Source organism: Odontesthes bonariensis, chromosome 21 (genome assembly GCF_027942865.1).
Source record: "Odontesthes bonariensis isolate fOdoBon6 chromosome 21, fOdoBon6.hap1, whole genome shotgun sequence".
NCBI classification, from domain to species: Eukaryota; Metazoa; Chordata; class Actinopteri; order Atheriniformes; family Atherinopsidae; genus Odontesthes; species Odontesthes bonariensis.
The window spans coordinates 17,038,832-17,060,169 of NC_134526.1; the positions used below are offsets into that span (position 1 = coordinate 17,038,832).

The 21,338-nt window shown below is 42.5% G+C and overlaps 3 protein-coding genes and 1 long non-coding RNA gene across 11 annotated transcripts in view; 1 reads left to right on the top strand and 3 right to left on the bottom strand.

Moving 5' to 3' along the window:
• The window catches only part of rai1 (retinoic acid induced 1), a 53,405-nt gene extending 42,035 nt beyond the window's left edge, over positions 1-11,370 (bottom strand). For both annotated transcript variants that reach the window (XM_075453376.1, XM_075453375.1), the window contains exon 1: positions 11,151-11,370. The gene's annotated coding sequence lies outside the window, so the exon portion shown is untranslated. The remainder of the gene's footprint in view (positions 1-11,150) is intronic.
• The window catches only part of rps2 (ribosomal protein S2), a 371,318-nt gene that overhangs the window by 120,314 nt on the left and 229,666 nt on the right, over positions 1-21,338 (bottom strand). The gene's annotated exons all lie outside the window — the stretch shown is intronic.
• Positions 1-21,338, top strand: part of LOC142370861 (uncharacterized) — a 42,691-nt gene that overhangs the window by 14,884 nt on the left and 6,469 nt on the right. For 4 of the 6 annotated variants that reach the window (XR_012767903.1, XR_012767905.1, XR_012767904.1 and 1 more), the window contains exons 2-3: positions 18,115-18,266; positions 19,221-19,803. This is a non-coding gene — a long non-coding RNA (uncharacterized LOC142370861). Of the gene's footprint in view, positions 1-9,198; positions 9,317-18,114; positions 18,267-19,220; positions 19,804-21,338 lie in introns of all 6 variants that reach the window. The other 2 variants (XR_012767902.1, XR_012767906.1) reach the window with 2 other exon arrangements.
• Positions 16,368-21,338, bottom strand: part of fam20ca (FAM20C golgi associated secretory pathway kinase a) — a 42,009-nt gene continuing 37,038 nt past the window's right edge. The window contains exons 6-10 of the mRNA XM_075453379.1: positions 19,922-20,102; positions 19,688-19,797; positions 19,449-19,530; positions 19,241-19,300; positions 16,368-18,285 (exon numbers count right to left, since the gene is read on the bottom strand). Coding sequence (XP_075309494.1) covers positions 18,027-18,285; positions 19,241-19,300; positions 19,449-19,530; positions 19,688-19,797; positions 19,922-20,102 — 692 coding nt within the window. The 3' untranslated portion in view covers positions 16,368-18,026. The remainder of the gene's footprint in view (positions 18,286-19,240; positions 19,301-19,448; positions 19,531-19,687; positions 19,798-19,921; positions 20,103-21,338) is intronic.

Genomic DNA, 21,338 nt, shown 5'->3' on the forward strand with positions numbered 1-21,338 from the left:
ACACTAACATAACATAAAGAGGAGGCTGCTGACTGTGTAGATTTGGTGGTTTATGCATATGTGTGCAGGTTGTGATCTTAATGATGTGTTTTTAACATGTTTGTGTTGACATTAAATGCGTGCTTGGTGGTGCATGCATGATACCCCGTTTAAAGTATTAAAGGTTTTTCTGTAACCCCCCAATTGTTCTTTGAATTCACATGTGTGTCTGAGCAAACATGCCGGATTTTGGTGCAGTGGCAAATGCTGGACTGGAGATGAGACTGTTATCAGCAGCTGCTGTGACAATGGAGCCCCAGTGGTCAGAGGGACAGAGGAGTGCGATGGGTAGAGGAGGAGTGACAGCAAAATGGGGGAGGGGGTTAGGTCTGCTGGGGGAATCAGTGATGGGGAAAATGGATGGAGGCGAGAGGGGTGGGGGGGGCACTAATGGCCCGAAGACACAGCTGGCTGCAGATACCCAAGGACATAGACACCGAGGGAGACAGAAAGGGTGAGGGCGATGGAGGCACTGGGGGGTGTAAAGAGGATAAAAATAGAGGGGGGAGAGAGTGAAAGAGAGGCGTCTCGTCATCGCGAGAGACAAGGGAGGGAAAGTTATTTTCTTGTCATGCCTTTTGCATCTGTTTGGCTGCGATGATGAACATGTACACAAAAATACACACGCACACAAACAAACACAGGGATGCTGCTGTCACGCATGTCAATGAATTATCCACGGAACAATAGCAGCTCTTCTTATTAATGAACATAAATGAGGGGACAAAGATAGAAGGTGGAGGGTAAGGCAGCATGAAATTCTCTGATTACCTTCAATTTCAAACATTTATGGCAATAATTACCATTTGATTTGTATATCTTACATCATTTGTCAGTATTCTCCCTTAATGATGCACATAAAAGGTCATTAGATATTTTCACTTCCACCCCAAAATGCTTGCTGACTGTTGTGCAATGAAACTCATCTCATTAATCCGTAAGTGCCCAAACCACTGTGTATTTCCTACATTACCCATAACCCCTGGATCCTCTCAACATTGCACCTCAGCTGTTAACCTTGACGATGACATTATGCACACTGCATACATTAACAAGGAAAACACGTGTGTGTGCTTGCATGTGGCAGCTTGATGATAAGAGAATATGTAATCATGCATCATGCCAGAAAGTGAGATGAGCAGAGAAAGGAAGAGTGATTAAAAAAAAGAGCAGACCTAATAATGAAGTGTAATGGTGGTGAAGTTAGCATGCTGAAAGGGGAGACGGTTGGTGTTAGACTAGCAGATGTGAGCTGAAGATGGAAAAAGGAGAAAGGGGAGAAAATAGAGAAAGGGAGAAGAGGTGGAAGCGAGAGGGAGGAGGTGTGGTGTAGGATGTTGACGGAGCAGAAGAGAGAGTGATGGAAAGACTGAAACAGAGAGCTGAGACACACTGTGAGACGTCTGCACTCACCAGCCAGAGAAAGAGGGGAATAAGTGCAAAGCATAAAAGGTTAAAGAAAGGGGAGCTGGGGAGAGGAAGATGGGTAGCGGAAGAGGCAGGGGGAAACAGTTAAAGATGGAGGCTCTGAGGGAGAAGATAAAGAGAATGAAATGGGGATAACTCAAAGGGGGAAAGAAGGGGGAAGAGGAGGGGTGGAGGCTGCAGAGCAAAAAGCTATTCTGAAATATGGAGATGTTACAGAGACATGGTGGAGATACAAAGAGGGATGGAGAGAAATGTTCATTTTCCTTGCAAGGCACGACAATTTACCTTACTTGCTTTGAACACGAAGTAAAAAAAGTCAATTTGTTTTATTTTTACAAAACAGGCATGAGGACCAACTGAAACCGCTGGGCAAATACTTCTCATTTATAGATGGAAACTGGATCATGGGGGGGTATTTTTTTCACTGTGGATTAATATTGTTGTAAGAGACATTGTGACATTACAGTGAGTGTAGTAAGGACTTCAAATTAAATAGATGCCCATCTTTATCGCGATGAGGGAATGTGTCATCCATAGTGAATCTCTGTGGTGATTTATTTTTAGTTCATTACTGGATTTGTTGACACTGACATGACACAGTTCTTGAAATATACATCTTGTACACTTGCCCATCTGTGCTTGACTTTGTGTTTATGTCCAGAATATGCCCCTGGAACACAGTTTCACACCCCAATGTGAAAAGCTATGTTTGCACACCACAAAAGTATAATAAGAATATTAAAATCACCACACTTTTTTTGATTACAAAATCATCACGTCTCTGCGCCTGCTTTTCAGAAGCAGATCTTGCTACATTTCAAGGCTCCAAAAACATTATATGCCTTTGTTTTCATTTGCAAATTGAAACTTGCTTCCATGTTTCATTACATCAAACTGTCCCAAATGTGATTTTACATAACTACTAAATATTCAAAAATGCTTAAGGAGGTACGATGGGTGGATGGAGGCTAATGCTGTGGACAGTCAAGCAACAGAACCAAATTTGAGTCCGAGTATTGTTCTACAGCTTTTCACTTACATTGCTGTCAGTTGTGGTTGGTTAGAGAAAGAAAAACACCTGATTAGGCTTAGACATTAATAAATACATGCTTACAGGTTACGCTTCCCTATTAAAAAACAACAGACATCAGATTTACATGTTTTCTTGTGAGACTGTGTTGGCATTTGTGTGTGCGTGTGTGTGTGTGTTCTATATGAATAAATATGGCCACAGAGATAGCTCAGGGTTTGTTGACTGCTCTGATGTACAAACTTGTGCTAGCGCGCCTGCAAAGCTCATGACTCACTCTCTGATATAAGCTAACACGCTAAAAGCAACACTGGGTCAACGGTAACCTATTCTAATTTAATGCTGAGGACAAAAACTGCTTAGGTAGCTGTGAACTGTTGCCAGCCAGATCTAATCCGGCCATCTTGTGAGTTTTTTTTGCTGATTTTTAAGAAGATCGATGAGTGCCAGTGTTCGGTGTTGCTTCATGCTAATAGCCCTGACGCATATTTTGTTATTAGACAGCAAGGCTAATGTATTGTAATGCATTCCATATTGCCTGTTTCTTATACAGCCAGTATATGTGTTTAGCATCCTGTCTGACTCACCGAGATCTCATTACAGATCTCTTTGGCTGTAAAAAAATGCTGTCATTGGCCTTCTTTCATTCATCCATCCATCCATAATTCCATTCTTTGTCTCATCCATCTCTCTTTTTCGTCTTTGCCCCCTTCTCTTCTGATCTTTTTAGTATGCATTGTAATGTGGCCTATGGAGGTGAGATTCATTGCTTTTGCATGTGTGTGTGTGTGTGTGTGTGTGTGTGTGTGTTTGTCAGCCTAGATCAGATGGCAGGCATGCACTTGTGTGTACGCATGTAAATCCCAGTTTACGAGTGTGTTTCTGAATCGCAAGGAGGGACACAGTTGAATGAATTGGAACTTGATCTTGATTTAGTTTTCATGCATATGTATGCAGGCGCAAACTGTTAATTCACTCAATCACATACAAAAATACAAATACTTGTACACTGTTGTATTGTAGAATTAGAAAGGGCTTATACGCAGCCCAGCTTCTGCTTGGTTAATGTGTGTGATTTGGAAGTGTGAATATCCATGTGCATGTTGATTATTCTGATGTGCTTTTACAGTTCAGAGGACATCACTCTTATTCCCATTTCTTTTGGTTGTTCCTTATTTGTTTAAAGCTACGACACACATGGTTTTTGCTCTCCACAAAAGAGATAATAGATATTCAATACATTTTGTTGAGTGTGGTGGAAAAAACATTGTAACGAGTGAGATGCTTGATGATATCAAAATGATAATTTAATTTTAAAATTTGGCTCAGGCTTATCGATCATCTGAGCCTCAGGTGACTTTGTGGATGATGTGTAAAGATGAGGGTGTGCGTGTACTTTCATACTGGCTACCATGGCTACGGGAAAGATTATTAGCATCTCTCCCGTGTTTTTTTCATCTGCATGAGAACATCAGCAATTAGCCAGGTCCCATCTCTGCCCCTGCCAAGCCGCCTGTGTTTGGGTGAATGAACAGCGCAACTGGAGTTGTGGCTACCATCTTGATCACAAGGCCCTCTCTGACATCTGTGCCATGATTGTCTTGTTTATGTTTTTTTCACTTTGTGTTTTGTTCCTTATCTGAAACAGTTTGGCTGATTTAGCACAGCTCACCATGTGAGTTGTGTACTGCTGGGGCCAGTCTCTTAGGGCATTTATTTTATAAGCCAAAGCTCGACTGTTAGTTCCTAGTATTTGACGTGTGTTTGACGTCTGAGGTGTGTAGATTCAAGTGCATGTGTGTGTGTGCGTATCCAAGGTGATGGGCCAGTAGCTCTAACAATAACACTGATTAAAAAAAAAAAAAAAAAAACAGGAAGAAAACTTCTCTGCCTCCGCACTACATCTACCTCCGCAGTGCTGCAACCTTTTCTTCAGAGAGGCACAGAGAGAACAAAAAAGCAAACAGAAAGAAAGAGAGATAAGAGAAGTAAAGCAAACATAGAAAGAGCAGGGGATGACAGATGCTGAGCAACAAAATAAAAATAGCAATGGAGGATGAGAACCAGTAGGAAACAAACTGAAAAAGTGTCTGAGGGACTCCATTATCTCACCAACCATTATTTTTGACATTGTCTGCCATCCTCATACCAATCCACCAGCCCTGCTATCACCACAGCAACACTGCTTTGTCTTCGCCCATTGGCATGCCGGCATGGCCGCTGTACGCAGATTTGGCACGAGGCCTGTACCCACTTTCAGATCACACAAGCAGGGCAGCGTTCATTGACTTCAGCGCCTGGTTGGCTTACTGTGTGGCGCTAGTTGCTATGGAAGCTAATTCACAGGCACAGAACTCACTTTGTGTCCATAGAGGCAGTCAAGCAAATCATACACGAATAATGTGCAGGCACGTGCACACGCATTTAAGCAAACACACACATGCAACCTGGCAACAGCACTGGCTATTAGGTATGGCTAATGCACTCAGCACAGATCTGAGAGGGAATGCAACATTTTTAAAACTCAGAAACTGTTCAGAATTTCAAAGAATTTTTTTTGCACATTTCTGAGATGCTCATAAAGTTCTCTCAAGCAAAAGGTCAGTCTATATAATCCTAAGTTCTCACCCTTGTGAGTCTCATTTTTTAACCTTTATCTGCCTACAAAAGCAGAGAATCATACACAAGAAAGGCAAACATCATGCACCAGAACACTACTCTTGCACTTAATGTCAAGCTCTAGTATTCCCACTCAGACACATCCTCTCTTATCCTTTTATTTTCTTCTTGAAGGAAAGCTAGAATGGGGTCATAGCTTCTTCCAAATCCTTTCATTTGTCTTCCTTTGCTATTGTCCCAAATTTAGCAATTATATTATCAACGGAATCACTGCAGAAAATGGCAAAGAAGAAATATTTTTATTGACTAGGAAATTCGTATACAGACTGTGACTATGATCATGTAAGTGTGAGAAAAAAGTGTGTGTTTTGCATGTGTCATATTCTGCAACACTGGTCCCTATTGGCTTCTTTCCTCTCACTTTTTCTTAACGCTGCATTATGTAACTGCAGCAGCTGTTTGAAGTCACAAGGGGGGGTTGGTGGGGGGTGGGTAGAAAAGTTTTCAAAGTGGTGCTGTTGCGGTGTGATCTGAACGCAGGGGAGAATCTTGTGACAGTGTCTGCTTCCAAAACAATTCTTGACAATTGTCTAGTCCCATCAGACACGCTTCCTGTGAGCGCTAATTGCCTTTATTTTTACTTCCCTGTTTCTCTCCAAGAACACGTGGAAATCTATTTCCATGTCTGATGTATAGCTGTTTCCCACGGTCTTTATATAATATGGACATAGTCATTTGCTATATGAAAAGAAAGGCAAATGCAGATGTGACTTAAAGTGCAAAATCATTGACAGCCACTAGGCACCTGCTACAAATCATCCCAAATTCCAAAAGACTCCAAATAAATAAGTTTCAACTTCTCTCATGAAACACTGAGTCAGTTAATTTTTCCCATAAGTAATCATGTTGTCATGAAGTTTTCTCATCAGTGTCCATGTCAAACTGCTTTCTGATTTTCTTCAAACTTTCCAAACTCCTGCTTTTGCACTTTAATTTTATTTTCCCAAATCTGTCTTTCTTTGCTTGGTTCACCTCATCTCCTCTTGTCCTCTTCATCTGTCTGTCTTCCTCTCCCATATTTCCAGAGGGATGTTCATGACTCTCATTTTAGAAACCCCTCTACCACCGATGCCTGATTTGCTTCTTTTCTCTTTCAGACTCTTTAATCACAGCTAAAGAGAGGCAGACCTTGTTTACATGATTGCACACTCAGATTCAAGTATCTTATAACGCACACAAAAATGATCTTGCTTGCTGGTTATTGGGTTGAACAGCTATACAAACAGTCAAATGTGTCCTCCAATTGCACACTCACCCCAAAACTTTAATAAGATAAGCACATATTATTCTCCGAATGCTTGTGAAGCAGGAAATGTGGGTGAATCCCGGTACACACTCACAGACCTCGCTGATGCTGAGTGAAAGTTATGACTTTGCACTGGGACAAACATACCACAGTCACAGTCTTTTTTTTTTTCACGGGAGTAAATGTGTGATACATTTAGTCAGTTAAGAAGTTAGCAGTTTCCCAACAGGTGTATTCTACAAACAATCTCATTGAGCACATACACCGTTGTATGAAAATCATTCGTCCTCAATTACATGCCGCCTTTGAGGCCTCACACCAACACTTATTAGCATGGATACGTGCAAATGTGTTGATTACTGATCTTTTACAAGCACTATTTATTCGCCTCTAATGAGGCACATGTGATCAAATACACATCAATGATGAAAGATGGCCCCCGCCACCCTAGTTTCCCCTCTTTCCGTCTAGCAGCAGCAGCAGCACAGTTGTAAAGCAGTGTTTTGTTGCAGTAAGCCTGGGATAAGATGATGGAGTGCACCGAGGGGAGGGGGAGAAACAACTGAGGGGTGACGAGAGGAGAAGAGAAGAGAAGGGAAGAGAAGGACGAGGAAGGAAGGAGAGGACAGATGAGAGGAGAACGGAGGAAGAGGATGAGACATGAAGGACAGTTGATGTACTGCACAGAGCTGGACATCAGCCAGATCCTTTTAATGAGCAAAGTGCTGCACCCAACACCTCACACCTAATTACACACACACACACACACACACACACACACACACACACACACACAGACGCACGCACGCACACACACATCCCCCCTCTATCTCATACACACACACTTTTAGGAACCTTATTTTTGCCTTCCATACTCTGCAGCATCCCGCCATCCAGCACTAAGTACTCCCTCCAGATCAAACAAGCAGCTCACAGTAACCGGCATACAGATGAGCCTTTCCTCTCCCCCTCCTCCTTGCTTTCTCTCTCCCACTCTCATCACAAACCCTGTCTTCTCTCCCCTGCAGTAACCTCTTGTTCTTCCTCTCCCCCATCCCCCTCTTCCTCCCCTTTCCGTCTCTACGGCTGATGTTCCCCACTCTCACGGCGAGGAATACATCAGTCATCACTCAACAGACCCACTACACTGACACTGCCCTGGCTGGCCCAATAAAAACACATTACCTGCAAACTGCATTTGGCCTAGAGTGGGCCTGACGTACACATAGAAAAGTGTATACAGATACACGCACATAGACACACACGCATAGACACCCACACGCACTTGCATGCAAGGAGCAACTGTGAGTAATCAGATCTAGGTTAGCAGCCGTGGTATACTGTTCACTGGAACAGCAAGTACCTGCCCCCTCACGCTGGATTCAGGCTGAGGTCCTGGAAATACGCTGTGGGTGTGTGTTTCTGTGAGTCCTTATGATGCTCGGGAAAACGGGAACTGCGTATTAATGATTGTGAGAGATAAGAATCTGTTTGGGTTTGTAACTGTGTTTGGGTTTGAGTGCGACATCATGTTGCATGCCATATGTTTACGCTTTGGCGAGCATGTGTGTGTCTCTATGTGTGTATGCTTTATGTAAACACATAAAACGTAACGATCCATGCAGTTAGGCTGTAAGAAATGACAAAAATGCAGGCTCATGCTGCTGACTTTCAGAGGAAAAACAAACGACAAACACGAAGAACTGTGTTATTTTTCACAAACACGTATGTTGCAGTGGAATTTTGTGGCAGCTTTTTATGTTTTGGTACAGTATGTTCTTTGAGCTGATGTGGTCCATATGGTGAGATCAAGTCACTGCTTTCTGTGTGAGATGATATGGGGTCTCCATGTTGCTATCCAGACAAAAACTCGCAGCACTAACACACTGCAGGGTGAGCTGAACAAGCAAGCCTTGATTACCACGTTGGCAATTTACTGTTAGCCCAAGCTCTGAGGACTTGAAAGCCACAGGTTTTATCATGTGGAAATTACTTTTGAAAATTTGATGAGTTAGAAGTTTGTATGGTTATATTCATCACAGCGTAATGGTAGAGCTCAAAGGTGGCTGGTTCCTGAGCTAAATTAACTTGAAGAAGCCCCCCCCACCTGCAGGGTCATGCATCCCTATGCAAATAATCTGTAGTTATTGTGATTGTGCTAAGCTGCCACTTTATCACATCTTAACAGACAGTAGTGATTTGAAGTAAGATCTAGTACTACTTATAAAAGGAGACACAAATTGTCAGTCACTATAAATGTAAATGAAAGACTATGAGTCATAGGTGGTGTGTCCACACTCATTATCTGACTGCATGTGTGTGTATACTTCAGTGCTGCTGCTGTGGTCTGGCTACTCTTTGAAGCCATGCTTGTGTTTGTGCCACTTCACTTTAATGAGGGACAAACATTTTCTATCTCTGACTCTCTGTCTGCTTAATAGCAACCCATAGTAAATGACCATGATCCTCCAGGGCAATTAGATGGGACTTGGGGCTTATGGTGTGTTGCTTGGAAACTCAGAGACACATGAGTGAGCAAACTAAGTCTACAGAAATCCGGATGAAAACGGCGCTAGAGTAACTGAGACAGCAGATATAAATAAGGCAGAATGTTTAGGCAGAAAGATTAAGAGTAAGGAGGGAAGACAACCACTAAGTGTTGTACATTTTAAATAAGGAAGTTATTTTTTCCCGCTACATTGTTATTTGCCTCTCATCTGTGCCATTGTTTCTTATTCTCCCCCTTTTTAAATGTTTTTCTCTCTACTATCTTCAGTGTCATATATTTGTTATGATTTGAGACGAGGATACATGAAGGGGACGGACAGTAGAGGAAGAGAAAGCAATGGAGGGAAACACAGAGGGGAGCTTTCATCTTTCATTTCACCACAACAGTGAGTTGCCAATTTCAGTATGCCCTTTACTGACCACCACACACCTGCCTGAAACGACACACACACACAAATCCCTGCTCTCCACATGCCTCGCAATCTCAATTATAATCAGCCTTCTTTCATTGTGTTGCATCATGCAGGAAACCCTCAGTTGGTCTCAATATGTGTGAAGGAGAAAAAAGTCAGAGGAAAAGGAGAGTGACGTTTTAATGGGCTTTAGTCTGTGCCTTTAGTGTATTTTGTGTGCGCCAGCTGCCCGTCTGCAGCAGTGTTTATGTATTTGAGGTACGCTGCTTTGCTGTGCCAAGCCAGGGTGCTGGCGCTCGTCTTATCTGTTTCTTTTGACAACACAAACATTGCTTCACAAATGTGTGGATGCAATAGCAAATACGCACAACTCCACTGGCAGTTGCAAACACCACATCTGCTCGGAGAGGACATTTATTGTTACTGTTTTTCTTGTATGCAAAGATACGTGTCCACGCACGCAGCTTATCCCGCTGCAAGTGTTAATGTGTTGACGGCAGCCCTGCTGTTGCATTGCTATAGGGGATCATCCTCTCATATTCCATTCATATATTCTTCTTTCTCCTTCTCTCTTATCACTGTCCCCCTCCTGCTCTATCATTCTCTTATTCCTTCTCTTGTGCGCACATTGTTGCTATCTTTCCGAGCACACACAAGCACACACACAAACACACACGCTCACTATCTCACCTCTGTTTTCTCTCCCTGACACCTCTCTACACCCTCTGTGTTGTTACCCCTCCTTCCTGTTGCGCTGCTCACCCACACAGACACACACACACACACACACACAGTCTTTCTCCACCTCCCTCTTGCTTTATTTACTCTCCCTCGCTGTCACACCTCTTCCTCTCAGCTCTCCTTCCTCCCTTCTTCTTTCCCTGCATCTATCTGTCTCTCCTTCTGGCATCCTCTCTTTCACTCTCCTCAAAGCCCGTGAGGCTGTGGGCAGCATCACTTTCAGTCAGCAGTGACACTGCAGTCTCAGTCCAACCTTTAAATGCACACTTTTGTATAGGTCCCTCTGAAGTGAGCCTATGCAGCATACTGGATGCAAAAACACACACAAACACCCCACCCCCCGCCCATGCCAGTATGCATGCATAACATGCAGCATGCATCCAAGACCAGATACCAGTTGATGCTGTACTAAAAATAGCACATGAGCTTTAAAAATATCATAGAAGGTCCACAAAGATATACTTATGAGAAAAAAAACTAGAAACACTCACATCACAAAAATAAGTTTAATGCTTGTGGAAGTGTGTAAAAGTGTGTGTATTTCAGATTCTGCCTTATGCAACAAGCGGAGTAAACAGCATGCTATGACACATCCCCGCTCTGACATATAGCGTTCTGTTTTAGAACTACGTCACACATCCTAAGGCTCAGGATGCTGAACGCAGCAAGGGACAAAACAAGCATACAAACAGACAGACAGAGGAGCTGCAGCTCATGCCACCCCTGAATTCATGTGTTTTTCAGGCTGACACAGAATTTGTGCTCTGTTTTTTTTCTTTTTTTCTCTGTTTGGACAGATGCTGGTGGGAAATGAGGTTGAGGCAGGTGTTGAGAGTGCATGTTTGTATGTGTGTGTGGGAGGCAAATGTTCTTTCCTTGACAATGAAAATAGAACGCAGTCCCACGAGAGACCCTGCTGTCCTCTATTCGGCATGCACACACAGATGCAGATGTACACACAGACAAACACACACACACCTTTGCTCTCACTTTCATCTGCAATGTGCTGCTGCCCAGCTTGTACACACTGTAGAGGAGGAACAAATGACAGGTGAAAGCATGGTACCTGTGTTAAGGGTCAGCCGTTCTCTCCTCCTTTTTAGTTGTCCCTCCAGTCCCCTTCTTATTCAGCTGGTCTGAGCTGAGGCGAGCTGAGCTGAGCTGAGCCGAGCCGAGCCAAGCGTACAGCGGCGAGGCTCAATCCCTTCACCCTGCGATGCTGAAAATGGCACCAGTATTCCCTGATAGCAGCAGCCTGCCTCTCTCTCTCTTTCTCTCTCTCTCTCTCTCTCTCTCTCTCTCTCTCTCTCTCCTGCTCTCTAGCTTGCCTCCCTCCTCTGCTCGTCTGCTGCCATGTTGAGTGCACGTAGGGCGAGGGGCGGGCAGAAAGGAGGGGAGAGGGAGGAGGAGGAGGATGGTGGTGGAGGAGAAGAGGAGAAGGAGGAGGAGAAAGTGAGGGGGACTCAAGGGGATAAGAAAGCAATTAGAAGACAGCCCCTCTTCCTTCCAGTCAGGAATGTATAATGGAATTAGCTTTGGAGGAGGACGGGGGGGGTCAGTGGTGGTGGTTGGAGGTGAGGGGATGTGTTGGGGTATGTGGTCTTGCCGTCTCTGCTGGGGAGTCTAGCAGCCTGTCCAGTAGCCACCACTTGCAAATGTGTGTGCGAGGGAGTGGGACAGAGCAGATGGGAGGGTGCTGGTGTGGAGTGAATGGCATCGTCCTGTGTGTGGGTGTGTGTGCATGTGTGTGAGGACCAGAGAGAGCTGAGGTGAGAGATAGAGAGATTGCTGCTGTACTGTTGGGAGGGAGGAGAGGAGTGGCTGAGCTGTGGAGGCGGCGGCTTCAAAGCCTTCTCTGTCTCAGGTTTGCTCTCCCTCCTCCTCCCCTGTGGGTGGTGAGGAAACTGCATGTGTGTCTGGAAAGACAAACGCATGTGTTTGTGTGTTGGCAAAAGGGAGAGAGGGAATTTAACATGCAATTTTGGATGTGCAGTTGCCCTTGTCTGTGTTTGTTTTGTTGTGTCCTTCTTTTTGTTTATCTTGTTTGGCTTGCTGTTTGCTATTAACCGGAATGGGTGTGTGTGTGTGTGTGTGTCTGACAGAGAGAGGGAAGCAAACACTGAGTGTTTCTCATGTATGAAAAGAGATGACCAAAATCCCAATGTGAAAGACAGCGATATGAAAAGATGAGTGGGAGCTGCAGTGTGTTTGTGCGTTTATGAGAATATTAGATCACAAAAGAAAAGAGGAGCGTTTATCCCTGTATGAAGGTGTGTGTTTGTGTGCGTGTGTTTATCTTTTGATGGCGAGGGACTGAGCCAGGCACTGCATGTGGGAGATATGTGCATGCCTATGTCACTGATTGTGCCATGAATGAAAATAAGAAGGGAAGAGGAGGGGGAGTGTGAGTCTCCTCTCATTCAGCCGTCTCCACCCGTCTCTCATCTCCTCTTCCTCTTGAGTGGCAGATGAAGAGCTGCTAGCAGCTTGCTTAGGCGCGCGTCAATAATTAGCATCCTCTCCTCTCCTCTTCTTTCGTGCGAAAGGAGCGCTTGTCGCAGCCGCCCGAGCGTTGCCACTCTCGGTCATCCTGAATTTCTCCTGTGCAGCCGAGGGTGTTTTCATCGGGTTTACAAGCGGCGCCCCCTTCATCTCCTCTTCCTCCTCCTCCCTCGCCGTATATTTTGCGCGCTGTGCAATTACGGCAATGGCCCGTGATCGCTCCTGGCACGCACGCACGCACACACACCCACACAGACACCCACAGGATGGAGAGATGAGTGGAGAAGTAGAGCCCACAACGTCGGCTTCTGTTGTCATAAACAAATTCGTGCCTACAAGCATTTGCAGTCAGTCGGTCGTACGCGAACTGGCAAACGCGCACACGCGCAACGGTTCAAGGGCGATTGATTTGGTGTTTAATTTCTCTCCTGGTGCTCTTGACGCAAGAGGATGCGCCTGCGTCTGACCTTGATAACAGACTGGAGGAGTTTTGTCTCTGTCGCCTGGCTGAACAGCTCGGGACACGTGCACGCACACCCAAACATGCACGCATAGGCTACGTCACTTGGAAATGTCAAAACCTCCTTTATGCTGTTATAATTGAACGCTTTCCATCTGCTTTCTAATTATAGCCAACGTAAGGTTTCTCCTAATTTTAGCTGCAGCCGTGAAAAAGTCGTCTTTTAAAAATGTATGAGTTCAGACACAGAGACTGCTCTCACTGGCACGCGTATAGCCAGACTGCTGCTCAGTTGACTGAAAAACAAGGTGGACAGGCCAGATATATTCTCAATACGGGACTGTAAAAATAATGACACTCACGTGTCGCTTTAAGGACAAGTAGGATATGGAAATGTGGCCTATATGTCTGATTCGCAGTGAGATATATCGGCCTACTTCACTGCTCGACTTGATGCTGTTGGCCTTAAATCGCGAAATCAGTCTATTTTAAATGTGATATTTTAACGAGAATTCCACAGCTTGAAGATCAGTAAAACCAGACACACGGAGCCAAATGTATATAAGGTACGTGCTTGCGCCCATGTGCCTAGAATAATTTGTTTAGATCAATGCGGATCTGTGCGAGGCGTGATTTTGCCTACAGCGCTGACATCAATTGAGATGGACAGGGGTTAAATACGACTGCGCCTGAAGAAGCGTTTGAAAGCGCCTCTAATCTCAGTTCGCCCTACACACTAACGCAGTGGGCGTGTGCAGGCATGCGGTATGTTTATATTTTCGCTGGGCTTCCCGCTCAAATATAACAGCAAGGAAGGAAAGGGGGCCTTAGATAACAGTTAGCATTTGAGTTTGTGGAGCCTTCCCAACAGAATTTTAACGATAACGCAGTGCATATAACGCTTTTGTTGACTTAATTATTTTAAGTAACGCGTGTGATCACTTAGATTTACTGTGCCTTCTTTAAATGGTTACAAAGTTTTAAAGTAATGGGACTTTCAGCTCAGGGATAATTCAAGTGCAATGGTGGTGGAGCGGAAAGCAGAGGGGCTTTGAGGGTCAGGGTCGTCGAGGACTCGACCACACACCTTGGATCAATTGGAAGCAGGGCAAGAAGGGGTGGCTCTCCGTTGCCATGGAGACAGGAGGACAGTGTCGTTGGAAACTGTTACCAGGCAGGAGAGGCTGCCTCTGAATGAGGTGAGAGAACGCGGGGTGGTCTGTTGTGATGGCTAAACAACATCAACTGAAACTACGAACTGAAAGCGATCCAGAAAAAAAAAAATACAATGTTCCTGTTTGGATGATTTTCTCTGTTCGGGTGGAGTAAAATATTTGTCTTTCAACTTTGGATCAGAAAATGCCATGGAGTGTGTGTGCAATGTTACAAACAGTGAGGGCAAAAGTGCATGTCCAAATCAAATAATTCTCAACATGTAATTTAACTAATCCCGTCTAGCATCATGCAGATAAACCAATAAAACTTTTTAACTGCACAAAGTCTATTGCATAGCCTAGTGGCAGTGCTATGAAGTACAATAACATGCAAGAAAAAAATTAAGCCATTTTTTCCCCCCCAGATTATATATGACTCCAGGTGTCTTAAAAAAAATGGAAAAATTCAAATTTGCACCACAATATTAGCGCATATCTGATATTGCAGCATTAGACTGAGGTCCTAACTCAATATGTCTTTCAGGCTAATTAAAATAAAACCGACCAATGCAATGATTTAACACACAAATAAACTAATAAAAAAACAAAAAACAAACAGCCTCAAGCCCAAAATATAATTCGCTGGCCACAATGTCAATTCAGGACAACAATAGCGTCACTTCTACTCCGTAGATGTAAAAACCTCAACCGTAACCACGGCGCTCTGGTGCCACCTAGTGACTTCCTGCTGCAACAATGATCAACTAAATGAGCTGTACATTTGCGCCCTCTCCTGGGGAATAATAAGTACATGTCTATATGCTGTGATTAAAATACGAAAGACAACATTGGCCCTGATATTTCGTCTAATAAACAGCTGATAATACAAAAAGGAAAAAAAAAACATAGCAAAGGTGATGCAACTCGTAAAACAATCCTTGTTTCAGTTCCCCCGTGTCACCTTTTCAGGTAAGAAAGAGTTCTCCCTTATAGCCAACAGTTTTGAAAGAACAAGCAAAACATGATGCAAAATTCAAGATAAAGAATGCAAATTAATTTATCATCAGAAATAAAATTCACAGATACCAGAATGTTCTGTCTTCGTTTCCGCCATCACTCGAGCTGTCCACGGCCCAGACAACAATTGCAGCTGATCGCAACAATTAGACTTACACATTTCTGTAACACCACGGACATCAACTAGCTATTTTATGACCGTCATTTAATAATGCTGACTGTGTAGTGGCGGTCCATCAGTTTCCACAGACAGCGTCACTGCATTTGGCCAGGACACCGCAGACAATTGTTAAGCACCACGGACAGTGGCCGAGCAGTCGCTCTGTATATTCCACAGCGCTGCAGTGTTCGTCCAGCACCTTGGACAGCGTCTAAAGTTTCCAAACGTCTCATTATTAGTTGGATTAGTCACGCTAACTTGAGTTTTTCTGCCTTGCACATCAAAAGATACCGATTGTTTTGCCATTTTGCGGCACTTTTCTAAGCCTACGCTTTTTTTTCTTCAAACCTCTTTTATAGTTGCTACACATGTTGTAGATTTTTTTTAATATGAAGACAGAGCAAATTGTAATGGTCTAGTTCCTAGTTGGGTTGACAGCAAAGGAAGTTATGAAACATCATTCTTAGAGAAGATGATATAATAAGTATAACTTGTATAAGTATAACATGACAGCACTTTGAGTCGGAGTCCATGTGGCTTTGACTCACCCAAGTGGTTAGCAACCAAAAGACATTACAATCTGAGCCTCGCTGTTGTGGAAAACCTTTTCACAGATGTCATCTACATCTCATCTAAGCAGCTGATGATGAAACATTCTGACTTGTTAACTCAAGCTGTAATTTTCAGCTTGAGTTGTGTGCTTTTTCAGAGTTCGCTCACTATACGTAGGCATTGCTCTCAGGTTTGTATTTGCTCGAGCATGATTCAGTTATCTAAAGGGGTGTGAAGGGGACAGAGTTTTCTCATGTGATATCCTGAGTCATCAGGGCTTTAAAAGAATGCTAAACACTCCCAGCCTTTACTCATGAACTTTACATGTAACTTTACATGTCACGCCTCAAACAAACGCGGGTCCATCTCCACTCATGCATTAACTGGTATACATCTACAGCCTCCTACACACATTAAGAAAATTGTCCTCACTGTTGCTTATATTGCACACTTTAATCCTTTAGTAAACAGGTCTTCACAGTAACAATGTAAGAGCAGAAAACGGAAGCAAATCACTGTGCAGTGCAGCTTGATAGACTTTTCAAATATCTATAGGTATTTACATTGGAAATATTAAAAACAAACAAACAAACAAAAATAAAAAAAACAAACAAGGAACAGTGCCCATGGTTATCCCTGTGGTTGGATGAGGTGTTGTAACCCCTGTTATCGCCCTTAAGCACTCCTTAAACGTGACTTTACACCATTTGTAGCTCTTTGAATCCTGTCAATACTGCCAACCCAAAAACATTCAAGTACAGTATTTCTGGCATTGCACAGGTACCGGGTTAGCCAATACACAGGACTCTTTGGAGGAAAAGGAAAATTGCACTGGCACCACTTCCACATCTAATTCTCCCAAATCAATTTTGTTATTTTCTATCATCTGAACCAAAACATAGCGTCCAAAGGAATGTTTCAACAGTATCCAAATGCCAAAGTAGCTATGATAAATACTGTATTTCATTATGCATAAAGCAACATGAAGCAAAACAGAATCATAACGTTTGTGATAGTATTGTAATGATTTTATATGCACCAATAAATAGTAAATTGGACACAAAATCTCATCAAATTAAATAATATACAAACATTTTGCATTGCGTAAACCGTGGAATGATGTCATAGCAAACCATACTAAATGCTTCAGGTCTTGAATAAATGGATCACAAGACGGAAATGCCACTCTACTACATTAATTCTAAATGGCATATCAGTATGGAATTTAATCTTCACATGTAGAGTTTATTTTCTTTTTGGTTTGGTAAATATTGTTTCCGTGTGGTTTTGCTTTACTGCATGTAGTACAAGCTAAGCTTCCAGAGGAAAAGGGAAATCCAAGTAAAAGTAACATAGAAAAAAAAGGCCAATCGAAAGCTAGTTTAAAGATTAAACTTCAGTGTGAAATCCTTATTCTCAGATTTATGCTGTTCAAAAGAAGATAATAACAGTTTCAATTGTTCTGTTTTAAGTCTATGCCACACACAAAAAAACCTCCCCATAACCTTTCAAAGATAGATTATAAAGAGAACACACTTTTTGGATACACTCACTTTTTACTAGTTGTGAGCTGCTTGTTCCAAGCATGAGCTCATCTTTGTTGCATTCAATGAAAACCTTAAATCTTGACATGTTTTACATAAAGAAAGAAAATTCAATACACTTTCTCAACCTTCGTATACATTAAGATAACTGATAAAGCTTATTGTCTGACCATATACTGCCCAGTCAGTGTTTGATTTGGTTATATGACATGATAAAACGAACCGATACCCTCAATGCTCAGAACAGACAGAACAAAATTAGAAACACAGCAGAGGTCCTTTTATGTCTTATATAGATAAAACAAAAATACGTCTGTACTTGACAAATATAAAGCCTCTGTGTAAGCAGCACAGTCTTTTGTGGTATGTGTGGACATTTTTTCTATATAAACACAACTGTAGAGGCAATGATGGCAAGTCTTGGAATTCACTGAATTCAGCTTGATCTCAGAAGTGGGATTTTTGGTGTAATCCCAATGGTTTAACAGCCACAGATGTGGTCCATTGGTTATATGTCTGTGTTCATTCTTGTCATCCTGGAGTCTGGAACTCACTACCTGTGGCCTGGGCCCCTGTGGTTGGCTGTGTCCCCAACTAGATCTTCCTCCACAACATTAACATAGCCTTCTTTCTCTATGCAGCCTGCCAGGACCTGCAGCACCAGCCGGAGTCTGCGGTCCATGGCTTTTAGGTGAGGCTGGATGAGCACAGGGGACAGGCGGTCATGCAGGAGAGACTCCTCCATTAAGGAGCTCAGCTGGTACTCCTCTTTGGCCAGGAGCTGGAGATGCAGGTAAGTAGATTTCCTAACCCTGGAAACAACAGACAATTAAGTACTAAGTTACTTTTTCAGACACTGTGTGCTCATAACAAGATGATCACAAGATGTAACTTGAAACTTGAAAAACTAATGAACTCATCCTTCCAGCCAATAAAAAGTATAAATGTCAAAAGTGTCTCCTGGAGCATTTTCTAAATAAGTGTAGATTTCAAGATCACAAGTTCAAACAATTTTAAAAGTTAATATTTCAGTAGTTCTCGTCAATTTGCCAAGGAAGAAACTATTACCCAAACTGTTACACTTTACTGAGCAGAAATTGGTTTGGATGCTTGGAAACAACCCAGGAACTATCAAGGCATGAACTGGAAGCTGCTGGAACACCAGTGTCACTGTCTACCAACAAGCAAGTTTTATGCTGCCCTAAACTGAAAAGCTGCTGTGCAAGAAAAAAAATCTCCCGGCTTCATTATTGACACCTCCACTGAAGTATGCAGATCATGTAGACAAAGAAAAAACTTTCCCTTTCCGAAGGCCAGAAATGACACAGATTGAGCTGTTTGGCCACAGTGACTCGAGATATTTTTGGAAAAGGAATGGGAGGAATTCAACCCTAAGAAAACTGTACAAATTGCATGGTGGTGGTTGCATCATGCTGTGAGGCTGTTTTGTTTTCAGTAGATGTGAGTGATAGCTAAAAGTGGATGGAATAAAGATATACCTTGGAATTCTTCAGCATGAACTCAAATCACAAGCCGCACATTTGAAACTTGAATACCTGGGTGTTCCAACAGAATAATGACCTCAAACCCATCAAATGTGTTTGCAGAATAGATAAGGGAGGTAAAACATTTAGCTTTTCAAATAATTCTATGTGATAAATAAGTCCCCAAGCATATTAAGAATATATTGACTTTCCAAGGGAACCAAGGAATTGAATTGAAATATACAAACTTCTATCATTCACAGACTTAAAACAAAAGTCTGACCTGCAGCACTGGCTGAGAGGCACCAGGATAGACATCTCATCATGGGAGTGTTTTCCAAACCTGCAAGAGTGGAGAAAGAGATCGGAAGATGAATAATCCCAATTCTGGACTTTGCTTGTTAGACAGATATTCAACCTGTTTCACTTGTGTATCATGACTATCTGGTTGCCGAGACTAACAAATTCTAAAAAAAGCTAAATGGCTTTACCCCCTTCCGTTGTCGAAGTGAATAATGAAGGTATCATTTCCAAACTTATCAAAAGTTTCATAATGATGACGGTCCATATTACCTTAACACGGGGAGAAAAGAATGGTGAGAAAACACAATTCAAAGTCAAGATACCCCAATTAACTACTAATCAGGAATGGTGTCAGTTTTACTCTTCTTTGCTCAGTAATCAGTGTAATACATATATGTGTGCCAGTGCTTTCTTCTTTTCCTTTTACCCATTAGGAAGTCAAAGACTGTCATGTCCATGACGTCCAGGAGTCGAGTCCCACGGTCATATGGCGGTGTCTGCTTCACCTCATCACAGTAATCTGGATCTACCTCCCACCTAAGAGTAAGAAGAGAAATTTTGATAATAATCAAAGAGCAATTTTAAAATCCTTCTGTAGTTAGTGAGAGATATTTTTCATCGATGTGAAGTTATAAATCCCCCCGAAAAACAGATTGCATACTCTGCTTTCTTGCGCTTGTGGTAGGAGCGCCTCCAGGGATTCCTCCACGTCTTGCGTTTTGCCAGGTTCAGGTCTGGTAGGAAGGCTGCCAGTGAGCCTTCTATCTGGTCTGGTTTACCACACAGAGCATGCTCAGTGGAGCAGTAGTAGGAGCATTCACCATAGAAGCAGACGTTGTTGGCTGTTGGAAATTTAGAAATTTGATTTAGAAATGCCACCCGAAAGGAAGAGGAGAAAGCCATTTGAGCATTAATGAGGTAGCCCAGTATGAATGAAGAGGTAGACATAAAGGCACAGAGAGAAAACCAAATGACATAACATAACTCAGTGTGCTAACTCAGGGTTGGAGAAAGTTAAACTTTATATATTAAAGGTAATATAAACAATATTAGTCCAATCATCACTATTTTTGGTTGGAGACATACTTTCAAAAGCCTTTTTTTTCCAAGCAGGGCCTATAATTTACAGGAGTACTTGACATTACCATCACATTCTTTGTTCACAGTGTTTTTTGTCCACTGTCACTGAAATTCTGTTACATCTAATTGTCCCCATATGTGTCTGATTACTTTGCTCTTCATTTCTTTTTTCTTTTTTTTTTGGTTCTTTGTGTGTTCCATACAATAAAGACCAACATGTAATTTTACACTTCATCAGCTCAAGATGAATTGGTTGCGTGCTCCCACTGCAGTCAAGAGAAAAAGGTAAAAAGACGGGAACGCTTGTAGAAAGTTGTTTAACATGTAAAGTTCATGTGTAAGGTACTATGATTTTACTATGAGATGAAATATATGTATTAGCTCATCCTGAATGGGATGTCAGCACACACCTAAAAGAGTTGAAAAAAGGGCCATGTACATCTGTAAACATCTGAGAACATGTGAGGAGCACCCGTTTCATGCTGCTGCCATCCAATTTAAGATGAACTCATATTTGTCATGAAATAGTAAACTGTCTTACTTTCAAAATTTGATATGTTTTCTTTGTTTGATTATGACTCGAATATTGGATTTAGGGGATTTGCAAATAATTCACTTCTGTTTTTTTTTTTTTTTTACATTTTACAAAGCATTCCAGTTTCTTTGGAACGAAGGCTGTGTTTCTTTTACCGCTCCGCACGCTCTCAAATCTCTGCTTGTTATCTGAAACGTAACAGCCTCACGTTAGATTTAGAAGCATAAAACTTCAAAAAACTTCGTACTGAAGAAGGGCATTATGCTTCACACGGTCCTGTAATGAAGAAAGTTTTAGGGCAAATCAGACTAAGGAAAAAATATTGACTGAGTCTTCTCTGTGATAAATACAAACAACACAATCAATTTTCCACTCTGTATTCTGTTGGCTGCAGTGCCACCACCGTGAAATGGGCCCGCAGCAAATCAAGATTGTTTTGCATCACTGGATGTATGTATGTTCA